The sequence below is a fragment of the Petromyzon marinus genome, chromosome 57, assembly GCF_048934315.1.
Source record: "Petromyzon marinus isolate PM22_M1 ecotype Great Lakes invasive population chromosome 57, UKy_Petmar_22M1.pri1.0, whole genome shotgun sequence".
In the NCBI taxonomy this organism is placed as follows: Eukaryota; Metazoa; Chordata; class Hyperoartia; order Petromyzontiformes; family Petromyzontidae; genus Petromyzon; species Petromyzon marinus.
This window is the reverse complement of record NC_133723.1, coordinates 6,789,420-6,801,984: the sequence shown is the minus strand read 5'-3', so window position 1 is coordinate 6,801,984 and position 12,565 is coordinate 6,789,420. Positions and strand designations below refer to the sequence as shown.

General features: G+C 48.9%; 2 protein-coding genes across 2 annotated transcripts; one reads left to right on the top strand and one right to left on the bottom strand.

The window, feature by feature from the left end:
• The first annotated feature begins 551 nt into the window (after positions 1–551).
• SERF2 (small EDRK-rich factor 2) lies at positions 552–4,879 on the top strand. Its single transcript, XM_032975966.2, has 3 exons — positions 552–771; positions 2,199–2,301; positions 3,234–4,879. The coding sequence occupies exons 1-3, from the start codon at positions 765–767 to the stop codon at positions 3,316–3,318; spliced, it is 195 nt and encodes a 64-aa protein (XP_032831857.1). The 5' UTR covers positions 552–764; the 3' UTR covers positions 3,319–4,879.
• Positions 4,880–5,288: 409 nt separating this feature from the next.
• On the bottom strand, positions 5,289–11,928 carry MRPL24 (mitochondrial ribosomal protein L24). The gene is made up of 5 exons (XM_032975919.2): positions 11,586–11,928; positions 9,616–9,711; positions 8,108–8,211; positions 7,322–7,452; positions 5,289–6,680 (listed from the first exon to the last, which is right to left on the bottom strand). Exons 1-5 carry the CDS (start codon positions 11,778–11,780, stop codon positions 6,544–6,546), a joined length of 663 nt encoding a protein of 220 aa, XP_032831810.1. The 5' UTR covers positions 11,781–11,928; the 3' UTR covers positions 5,289–6,543.
• Between the last annotated feature and the right edge of the window lie 637 nt (positions 11,929–12,565).

The window sequence follows — 12,565 nt, the reverse complement described above, 5'->3', positions numbered from 1 at the left end:
CCAACCCCTCTGCCCCCTACTCTTTGGTTTTATTCGGTTAAGTCACGTAGATAAAAAAAACTAAAAAAATATTTCATTTAATTTAAAAAAATAAAATTATTTTTTTCCTTTCATTTAATTTAAAAAAAACATTTTTTTTTCTTTCATTTAATTTTAGTTTTTTTACCTACTTGACTTAACCGAATAAAACCATAGAGTATGAATTCCTGCAGTCACGAAAGCTTCAAATCTAGAACTCTCTGCCACCACCCCCCTCCCTACCTTCTGTGAGATAATCGATTCCCTTTGTTTTAGATTCACCACACCCACGAATCGATACGACGACACGCGCGTGCGCGTGTGGTTTGAGCGATTTATTTTTGTTGGTTTCGACGGATGCCGTTAAAATTGTCACGGATTTTGAGAGAGTGGGTTCGGGCATCCCCACACCCCAACCCCCACTCCCACTGCGTGAGGAAAATCGATAAAGGCGTATATAATCCACCCTCAAATCATCGATCTAGATTGTGACGTCGCATCCTGCTGAGCGGCCCCGCCCCCTCCCCAACCCCCCACTTAACGGAAGTGACGTCACTCGCCGCCATCGTCGTAGGGACGTGGAGCCGTAGCCGTTCGGGTCGCTCGCTCTTTTTTTCTCTCTCTGAACACCGCCTCAGTCCTTGACCCCCCGCTCCCTCTCCGTTTCCCTCCGGCCACCTTCGCTGCGACGGCTCGCGCTCCCCTCGTGCTCTCTCGCTCGGCGCCGCGTGACGAATTCGACGACGATGACCCGTGAGTCGCAGTTCGCCGGCGCGTTTTCGTGATGAGCGGAGCGGGCCGGTTAGAAATGGTAGACACGGATCGGCGTGCTGACCGCGCTAATCCGGACTGGGGTTTAGAATCTGCTGGTGTTTTTTTAAATTTTATTTCTTAAAAGACGTGCTCCCGTAGTTGTCAACACATAGCACTTTGGTTCTTTCGGTTAAAGTCACGTTGGTATAAAATAAAATCAATTAAATTAAAATGACGTTTTCGGAAGCGACACAAGCGTACGTCATCAGGTGGGAAGGCCACAGCAAGAAACGAATTGCTGTGGTTGTCCCACCTGATGACGTACGCTTGTGTTGCTAACCGAAACGTCGTGATTTTAATTTATTTTGTTTTCAAAGAACCAAAGAGCGCGGATCCCTGCAGTCACGAAAACTTCAGATCTAGAAAGTTAACCCATAGTTAGGGTTTGTATCCCCCCCCCCCCCCCCCCGTGTTATTGTGCAGGCAAATTGAGTTTTCAGGTCCATACGACGTACAGCCGTTTCAATACGGGCACATTTTGTAGTGCCAGTTTATAGTGTAGTGTATAAGTGTATTTTATAGTGTAGTGTATAAGTGTATTTTATAGTGTAGTGTATGTGTATTTTATAGTGTAGTGTATTTTATAGTGTAGTGTATAAGTGTCTTGTATAGTGTAGTGTATAAGTGAATTTTGTAGTGCAGTGTATAGTGTAGTGTATTTTATAGTAGGGTACCTCATGGGACCCCCTTTGCCAGTACCAAAATGAGAATAGGTTTTCCCCTTTTTTCTAGACGATGCATATACTGTATTATATTATTGGTTCTTTCGGTAAAGTCACGTAGAAGGGAAATAATAAGATAATAAAACAATTAAATGCATATATTATCGTGTATGCATGATTACAAGCAATCATGCAGACATGATTGCTTGTAAAAGGTTTCGGTTTGGTGTTGTGACATCTTAACACCTGTTTTGTTGCCAGAAAAAAGGGGAAAACCTTATTCTCAGTAGCATAGCTCTCAACCAATACGGTTTACCCAGCCCACTGGGTTTAGGATTTAGGGTTCTTGCGTGTTCAAGGGTGGGGAGTCAGAACCGGGGAATCGAACCTAGGTCACCCAACATTTGCACGTACTTTATACAAAGTTTAAATTAAGTTTTGGCACGCACTTGATCATAAACGATGCACCAGATTGTTAAATGTTGTGGATTTCTCTCCCAACACGCCGGTGTGGTGCTGAAGCAGTAATGGGCACGGTTTTTTGGACCGAATATTCCATCGCGAAGACTCGCACGTACGTTTTATGTTATCGTTGTTATCGATTAACAAACAAAAAAAAATCGGCTGTCGAGCCGATTGATCGTTAACTTGTCAAGTAACCGTGTGTCGTCGCCTCCCCAACCCCCAACCACCCGGTGATATCAGGCGGAAACCAGCGCGAGCTCGCCCGTGCCAAGAACATGAAGAAGAACTCTGAGAAGGGTAAGAAGAAGGAAGACGGCCTCTCAGCCACCGCTCGCAAGCAGAGGTACGCTCTCGGTCACCATCGCCCACCGGCGTCTCCCTCCCCAAACTCCCTCTCCAGCTCGCTCTCGCCTGGCGGCCACCTGTCCCGCCCTATGTGCTGATGGAGAAGGGCCATTGCCTGAAACGTCACAAATTATATATCCAGCGACGGCTCTACTTCCGAACGAGTTAGGCCCCAGAGGTCTTGCTCGTAAGACGATTTGTGTTGGTACGTCCAACTTTTACGCCTGTCGAATCCAAACGTGTTGTTACGACGTTGTACACTAAACATGGGGAATGGCTTTAAAAGTTGTATAATCTCCTGTGTCACCTGTTCTTCACGTTCTACAGATGTAGATGCCACCACCGCCATCTATTGTGCGGCGATTGAACATACGACTCGGTCCAAACAGCCACTGTTTGGACCGTGAGTTGTACGGACAGGTTTGTTCGTATCTCTGAAAGTTCGTAAGTCGAATGTTCATAAGTAGAGGAGTCCCTGTGTTTAGTATTTTACAGTTTTAGGGGCGGTGTCAGCTCCGATCGAGTTAGTCGTTGCGATTTGTGCTTTATTGTGTAATTGGCAACGGATGGGAATCGCAGTGTGATGTTAACTGTAATGTTCATCTTAATGCTGCTGTATTTGTAATTAGAATTGACCCCAGGTGTGTTACGGGGCTGCAATTAGAGTCATTAATGAATCATTTGGGCTTCAATTTTACCCCCACGTCTGGCATCGTAATTCTGTATCCGTTTCGTTGCAGCCTTATTCGTTCCATTGTCTTCGCGAGATTTGATGCAAAGAGAACAAGTGCGTCACTGTGCACCCAATCGAGGCCTCCCACAAGGCTTTTAAAAGGCCTACCGCAGCAGCTCACGAATCGTGTCCATTACTCGCGGGAACCGCGGTGCCGTGTAAATGGGCGGCGCGTGCCCTCCTCGTCATCTCCGCAGGGACGCCGAGATCATGCAGCAGAAGCAGCAGAAGGCGGCGGGGGAGCCCAAGGAGAGCGGCGGAGCGGCCGGCGGGAAGGACTAACGAGCGGGGCCGAGCGATGCAGAGGGGTCTCGGGGGAGAGGAAGGGGGTGGGGGTGGTGAGCGCCACTCGCTTACGGGTGGCACCACAGCGGGCCGACGCGCTCATCTCACCTTGCTGCTCCACCACCAGTCCACCTTGAGTCATCACTCCCCCCCCCTCCATCCTCTTCCTAACTCGTCCCAGCCCCCCTGACGTGAGATTTTCGTCAGCGGGGTGTGGCCGGGTGTCGCCCCGCGTCCACCGCCGCCGCCATCGTCGTGATGATTGCAAAGCCCCCCCCCACCCCCGCCCCCTTCGTCCACGAAAGGAAAACGCAGCCCAAGAAATAAACGGTTCTCTCGTTATGTGGTTACGTAGCTGGGGATGTGCGTCTGCGACTCATCTCGGGCTGGCCGACGTGAACGAGCAGCTTTGTTGGCGACATCGTAACAGACCTTCGGCGTGACATGGCAGAGCTCTGGTGACGTCCCTGCATTGGCATTGTATTAAGCCGCGTCACTGTGACTGTGCACAACGTAACTTTAATATCTTTTCCCCTTCTCCATTAATGAAGATCCAGAATCGCGTCGGACGGCCCGAGACACGACCAGCCTAAGGCACGCACGGGCAAGGCAAGAGCCGTTTGTTGGGTTACGTCTCCCTTCTGGTCAGAAATTGTCAGATGTTTAAACTCTTAGCTCCTTTTGTCTTGCGTGGAATTGTTTTACTCTTTCATTGCATCCCCCCCCCCCAAGTGTCCCCCCTCTGGTTAAATGCATGCACACGTGGTGGAAAAGGGGGGCGGGAAGGGGGTTTAGGCTTCTGCAATGAACATGCCCCCCCCCCTTAACCCTACCCATGCAAAATGAGCCCCCCGCAGACGTGCTCCTCCTACGTACATCACCCCCCCCCCAACTCCCACAGCAAGTACGTAGCAAAGACACCCCCCCCCCCCAACCCCCATGCCGGGCTAGACTCGTAAGAGTATCGAATCATTGGCCACGTCTGTGCATGGCGGGGAGGAAAGGGGTCGTTGTCGCCATCCCCTGGGTTTGTGCTTGAGGCAGATCCGTTTTTTACAAGTCACGCGCCCGCGCCATCAGCCCGTACAATACAGACCATTTATTTTCAGAATCGCGTTGGGGCACTGAAGAGGGCGTGTAACGAAATGCGACTAAACAAGCGACGTCTTTTGCGTGTCATCCTTTGGCGTTGCTTTTGCGAGCGACAACTGTGGCATGTCAAAGTTGTTTTTGTGAGCCCACCCCATGCAACACATCTTCCATGCAGCTACCCACCTCCCCCCCCCCCCCACCTTGCTCTTTTACAAAAGTTGTTGCTGACCCTGCTACCTCTCCCATTGTATAGCCATGCCATATGCAAGCTAGCGTTGTTAATCCTCTGTATCTGCAGTGCATGCCCCCGCCCCCCACGCTTGCGGTCTTGTTTTTTAATTCGTAGTGTGCGCGTGTGTGCAACTTTAGGACGAAGTAGCCACAGCGCCCCCCCCCCCCCCCCCCCGGTTTTTCCTGTCCATAGCTTTATTTTCCCAATATAATGAATAAAGTTTCAAAGAATGTCCCGGGCTGTGTTTGGCGTCCGTTTTAAATGGACTTAGAGGCAAAAGCGTTTGTGTGTGTGTGTGCTATCATGTACAATTTCGGTTCTGCGCGTCCACCTAGTTATTTTTGTTACTGTGCGAGCAATATGCCGGTTCAGTAACAAATATGGTCGATTCACAAATAGCTGGGGTAATGGGGAAGATCGTGAAGAATACATGCGAATCTGGTTATACAAATGCATTGTTGACCTACATGGAATGGGTGTGATGATGTAGAACGTTGTTTTATTGCTTCTCGAAACTTAGCTGTTCACTTGCCACAGTGTTTGTAGTCACCGACCCATTCGGCGTGTGAGGAGCTGCTGATCATGAAACCAATCCACACTTAAAGATGTGTGTGTGTATATATTTTACTTATGACAAAACAAGCATGTAAAGATATTTTATTTAAGAATTTCACACGCACATGGATAATCTTCCCGCAGATATTGAACAGTTAATTGTGTTCCCACATGGTGTAGATGGAACAGCCGTGGGTTTATCTGCGATGCAGTTGCTCTGCTAGCGTAAGATTAAAGTTTCCGCATTCCCTGATATCGCCTGCTCAGGGCAGAACTAGACGTGTGAATCATGTACAAGTCGTGCTGTTAGAGACTCGTGTGGGAGAGCATGAGGATGGGAATGAGGTGTCTGCTTGTGTGCGAGTACTAATTGGGAGCGGTAGTGTTGTGGTTAGCGGCCTGCACTACACACCCAGAGATCAGATTCCGATAAACGCTCGGCCAACATGGGTGTCAAATATCTGAACCGGTCCCGAGCGTCCACAAGCTTGACTCGGCCTTTAAGTGAGTACCTTGTGCAGTGTATAAACTTCAACACTGGGGAGACAATGGTGGCCGGGTGTGGTGCTGGCCACGCACCCCATCGTTTCCCGTGCCTGCATTAATATGTGCTCGCTAACAGCACGTCCTCCAACGATCTGTAGAGGCTATACAGGGATATTTGTGCCGTGTGCAGTGCCTGGCGAGCAATGCACAGCGGTACAATCCCGCCGACCAATCCCATTTCAATTCCCGGCCACGGCTGACATCATGTGGCACGTGATATCTGAATCTTAGGTCAAATTGGCCTTGACTTTGTACATGGTTCAGTGTGTACAAACATCAGAACTGGCCAGACAGAGGTGGCCGGGCGTGGTGCTAACTGTATCATCCCCCTCGAGCGCTGTGCTGACCTTAATAGGTGCTCACGTAAGAGCACTTGTAGTCTGCTAAAGGCTATACAGGGGATATTTGTATTTTGTGTTGTAGTTACTTGATGGGTGTGTGTGTGTGTGCGCCCCCCTTGCTGTATGTTCTGCATATGTGTGTCGATGCGCATGTGCCTATGCGAGTATGTGTGTGCACCCCCCCCCTCCTCACCAGCAATTAAATTGTTTAATTGCCACAATTAAATTCACGAATCGATTATTTTTTTTTGTCTCCACGTACTCTTGTCCGTTAAACCAGTTAGCCATTAGCATGTCGTGTGCAAGGATCATCGATTCTCACAAGCGATTTGATGATGCATGTGTCGTGAACACCAATTAACTTAACTACGAACCTTTCAGTGCCTACAAACTCTTAGTGCTCCGCTACAAAAACCACCAGCGGCCGCGCGTACGACTCCAGATCCTCCTCCTCCTCTAGTACCAGAAGGACTTGCGTGGCCGTCGTTCCTCCACGATGCCCATGGCGTCCATGATCTCCTCCTCGAAGGTCTTGAGGGACGGCGAGTAGGTGGAAGCCAATGCATTCTCCACCGACGTATCCTTTGGACCATCTGCCGGACGGATGCGGGAGGGGAGGGTTACTCGAGGATCCAGTGGCAACCAATGAATCAAAACAGCCAAGGCGACCGGGTGGCTCGGAGCGCCGGGCTGGCACAGCTGAGACCCTGGGATCAAGTTCTAGGGGAGCCTCCTGTGATTTAACCGGCGTCTCCAGTGTCTTCAATTGATGGTCTAAGGCTATAGTGGAAATAAAATCAAAGGACCGGTATGGCGAAGGTGCCATTCGGCGGGAGGAAACGGTTCTTGACAAGGAGTGAAATCGTAAAGAAAAAGACTGCCGAGCCAATGGTCCTAGAGTGTAGCCATGCATAGAGCAGAAAGTGATGGAGCGAGACATTTCAAAGAGTTAGAGATGTGGGTATTTAGGAGGCTGCACAGAGTGAGCCGGACTTGAGAAGATTAAGGAAGAAAGAGAGCTGTGAGTGGTCTCAATGAAAGAAGACTGATAAAGGAAGCCATCAAGGGACGGAATAAGTGCACTGGATGCATGCTTCGAGGGGACGGGTTGATGAATAATGACATTACAAGAGAAAGACGTGACGGTAAATAGTATGAGAGGAAGGGCCGATCGGCGGTTGTTGTTGTTAGATGGGGAAATGTAAGGGTGGGGTCAGCGGGGATGGACTCGAACCTTTCCACTGCTCGGGGATAATGCCGTCGTCTCGCTGGTACGGCGGCAGGGGAATGATGCGTCCCGTACGCTCGGACACGCGCACCCTCTCGCCCTCGTCCGTGAAGCGCCACTCCACGTTCGCCGCTTTCCTACAGCAGCCACAGCCGCACCGCGTCGGCAGCGGTTACGCACGCGGAGACGCGTCGGTTAAACTAGCTTTTTATTTTACCAGGTAAAGCCCACTGAGCTATATAGCTCTTTTTCAGAAGCGATTTGGCCACAAATTATCGCTCAACGAAGTGGCTTGTGGGGAATTTTAACGCAGCTGAATACTCTAAACGCATGTTTCTAAATGTGGAGGGTAAAACCAGAGGACCCGGATACAAATACAGTAAAACCTTGGATTGCGAGTAACTTGGTCTCCGAGTGTTTTGCAAGACGAGCAAAAAATTTAAATAAATATGAATTTGATAAACGAGCAAGGTCTTGCAATACGAGTAGTACGTATATGCTTTGTCTGCCGAGCGTCACGTGATCACAAATGATATACGAGTGCTTTGGATATACGAGTGCTTTGGATTACAAACACGTTTCCGGAACGAATGATGCTCGCAATCCAAGGTTTTACTGTACATGCGAACATGGGGAGAACATGCAAACTCCAAATATACAGCAGGCACCTGGGTCGGGATCGAACCCACAACCTGTATACCAGGCAAGGTAGTTAACATTGGCCAAAAATTGCCGAAGCTCTGGCTGTGGCCAGTGAATGTGGAACGTCGAGCTGGCTAGCAACCATCTTACCGGTCGGTGGGGTCCACGAGTGCAACGTCGTTGACCAGGAGTGGCGCCTCGCTCGCCACATACATGCCGGAGAAGGTGGGCGTGCGGCCCGTGTAGCGGTAGTGCTGCGGGGGCGGAACGGGGAGCAGAGAGGGGAGCGTTGGTGGTGGTGGGGGCACAGAACATTCTTAGTACTTGATTCTGTGGAGGTTTACGTGTCGTGTAATACTTTTATTTTTCTACATGCAGAGACCGATATAGGAGGGGTGCGCATTGTGTGCTTATTTTTTCCACATTCTTAGGGGTCTTCAGGACGTTTTTGAGTCAATAAAACTACGTCCCGGTCACCACGAAAAAAATACTGTCATGTCAAATTGGAAGTTTCACTTGGGCTAAAATTAAAGCTGTGGGTAGGGTTTGTAGGAGTGGTTCATTGGCGGGCGGGTTAGGGCTAGAGGTAGGGCTAGCACTAGCGAGACCTTTTTTGCCAGTATCAAATAGTACCAAACTTATCCCTCCCCCTAAAAAGGTCCCATTATATAGTTGCTCAGCCCAAGCTATAAATGCTCTGATATTGCATTGTCTTTGTACTATTAGCCTTTTGGCGTTCTCTAATCTTACGCTGGTGAGACTAAGCCTGAAACAAGGCTGTCTCTGGTGTAGTCCAATCAGTTTCAAAGACATTGCGTATATTAGCATGTTTTGTTTGCATTTTCACCACAAGTACGTGGTTAATGCAGACTTGATTCCTTGCAAAAGGTATCCATTTGGTTTCAACCGAGAAGATGGATTCTGGCTTAGCAATCATTGGAAGGATTTGATAAACCATTTTGGGTCTTAATTAATTGTGTTCATGCTTACGGTGACTTTCAGACCGCATTCCATTCTCTTTCTATCTCCCCCCTCCTCCGTTCCGAGCATAGATGGACTCGTCCGTCTGAACAACCGCCAGTTGCTGTCCGTGGTGCTAACGTTAAGAAAAAAACGCCACTTTTTTCAGATCTTAACACCTATTTTATTGCCAGAAAGCGTAAAACCTATTGTTATTTTTCATAGTACTCGCGGCTTGTCTGTTCGAAGTAATGCTAGTCCTTGTGTTTAGTTTGCGAGTGGTACGGGGAGGTGCTAGTTCTGGTAGCTAGTTGAGTTAGGTTCAATGGTAGGGCTCGTACAAGTGGCCGGTTGTATAGTTAGGGGTAGAGCTGGTACTAATTTCTGGTTGCATACCTGTCAAGCCCTTACCAGTGCTTTCCTTATTACAGACCAATTCAGACCTTATTGGTCACCCCGTGCCCTTATAAATCTCAACGTTCATCTCACAAAGTCCCATCACGCGGGAGAAACACAAACAAATAGACTTTTTTGTTGTTGCCGATATTGAAACGGCCGTACGCCGTATGGACCTCAAAACTCAATACAGGGTAAATCGTATGGGTTGACATGGTGTGTGGTTGGCTAGTGTGCTCGCGCATTCTATTCACAGTCTCATCCGCGTTCCGTGCCAGATCATTCATGCAACGGGCGCGTACCGTGTTGAGTCCTTGTATCACCACCCAGTTCCGCTCCTTGATGATCTGCACCACCTTGCCCTGCTTGCCCGCGTCCTTCCCCTTCAGGATCTCCACCTGGGGCCACACGACCTCGGTCCGTCAAGAGATCGGCCGCCTTCCGAGGGCTCCATCAGCACTACGACGATTAGAACCACCATGATAATACAGCGACGGGTAGGACGTGGTTGATGCTAAACTTGGGATTCGTTGAGCGTGAACACGTTCGTGCGTTCTCAATCTTTAACCGTCTCTCTGTTCCTCCTCCTTGTGCTCACTCCACACTGTCGCTCGCCTCTCGCCCCTCCTTCACTGGAACAAACTTACACCTCCACATTAAGCGGTCACTTTCGTTCACGAAGTTTCCGCTCCTCGTTCAAAACTCACACTTCTTGTTCCCTAGCTCACCCCACGACCCCCCCCTTAATCTCCTCCTCATAACCACCACCACCGTTCCTGTTCTTTCTTCATACTCTCATTACATGGGTATCGCTCATTAACCCCATTCTATCAATCCATCCATCATCATTTACTATCAGAATAATAATTATTCACATTATGTCTATCATTCATTCCATTCATCATTTACTGTCAGAATAATAATTATCATATGATTCACTCAACACCATTAATTCAATCCATCCATCATTTACTGTCAGAATAATAATTATTCACCTTATATGGCTATCACTCATCAACCCCATTCATCAAATCCATCATTTGCTGTCAGAATAATAATTATCCACCTTATATGGCTATCACTCATCAACCCCATTCATTCAATCCATCCATCATTTACCGTCGTCAATTTCTCTTTCACCAAATTGACGCATCATCATAGATTTGTCCCCATTGCTTCCTCTCATCTATTTAATTCACCTCATCTCCATTACATTCATATGTTGGTACCGATGTTATTTATTTGCAAAGCGCCTTGGTTAAAGAGCTATATAAATTCCGCTAAGATAAAAAGATAAGATATTCACCACAATGATGATGCTGATGACCACCAAAATGACTGCGATGTTAAGATTGATGGCAGTGCTGATGAGGATTCAATGATCAAAGTTGTCTTTTTTGGTTTAAGCACGTGAGAATTCAAGAGGCAAGGGCAGTCTCATGGCCCATGAGACCTGGGGAATTATTCTACCAATAGGGGGGGGGAGCGATGATATGTACGATTCCAAATGGATAATTGGTGGGTAATTTTTAGATTTTTAAAAACAAAATATACGGCACACAATGGGCAACTTTAGCGCATTACTTCGGGAGATCTTTAACGAACACGGCTAAGCAGGCGGCGCGTACTAGTACAGTATTCCGGTTATTATTACACCCGTAGCGATAACCGGGGCGGCCGCTGCAATCGAACCGTGAAGCACCGCAACACCAAGCGGCGACCGCACTCCAGAGGCTAGACCAAGGAAGGGATCGACAATCAAAACATAAGAAGAGCCTAGATTTAAAGCTTTCGTGACTGCTAGGATCCATACTCTTTGGTTCTATTGGGTAAAGTCACGTAGGTGAAAATAAAATAACAAAAAATCACGACGTTTCGGCCACAACACAAGCGGCCGCTTGTGTTGTGGCCGAAACGTCGTGAAGCGGCCGCTTGTGTTGTGGTCGAAACGTCGTGATTTTTTGTTATTTTATTTTCACCTACGTGACTTTACCCAATAGAACCAAAGAGTATAAGAAGAGCCGTTATTTTTTTTGAGAATTCAGTTTAACAAAAAGTAAAAAACAAAACACCCTTCAATAATTCAAGAGCCTCAATGCACGAGACGGTCCTCAATAAAGAACGGTCACGAAGCGGTCCTTTAAAGAGCCGCATGCCGACCCCCTGAGCTAGAACCGTTGTCACCACCCACTCAATGAAGCTGCTGCCTGCTACTGCTGCCGACGACAATGGGCTGCGAGTGACTGCGGCGTGTCTGTGCCCACGGCCTCACGATATCTCCGCGGAAGATGCACCACCGCTCCCCCATGGGCTCGGTCAGCACGATGGGCCTGCGGCTGCCCGCCGGGTTGCGCGCCTTCGACGCGAGCGTCCAAGGGCGATTCATGCCGTAGCGGTGGTGCCTCTGCGCCCTCGTCACCGGCTTGACGGCGCGTGCCGCCATGGCGAGCACGGCCGTCAGACGCATCTCTTCCTTCCCCCTCGCGAACGCGACGGTCGCCTTCGCTTCCTTCCCGATGACAACTCCAGCGAGCCCGTCCAGCAGCAGCCGCCAAGACCAACAACCACGTGGGGGTTGACCTCCGGTACTACGGCTGTGACCCCTCCGCCCCGCCCTGTCTACCACGTGCTCGGCTGTGACCACACCCCCCCGCACCCCCACGTGCTCGCCGTCAGCCATTCAGGAGGCGAGAGCTCGATGGTGGTTGACGATGACGCCGTGGCGGCCATCTTGGTAAGGTGGAGTCCGCCCTGACGTCATCGCACAACGGCTGTAACTGTACGGGCTCATGTTAATTGGGCGGCCATCTTAGGTAGGGGGGTGTGGAGAAATACAGTGCAAGGCTACGTATAAAATAAAATCGCTAAATGACGATTGAAAAAAAACAATCTTAAGAGAATAAACGTGCAGTCTGGGAGGGTAAAAAAAGCATACAAACCCCCACCTACCCACCCCGCCAACAAGTTTCGAACAACACGGGAGGACGTGTAAAAAGAAAACCCCATCAACAGTTCTTGAAGAGCTGTCATTATTGGCCATTATCGTGTCAGGCTACCGTCAAACTTTTCGCAATCGTGACAGACTGACAGCAGCAGCGCTGAAGCATCGAGTAAACCCAAGGACCGGATGGATCCATCCGAATTATGACTAATACAATTAACTTTTTTCGTCGTTGCAAATTCCAAGTGGGATTGCATCCAACAACAATAAAACAGCGAAACATTTGGCAAGAATCCGCCTGAGCAAAGTCT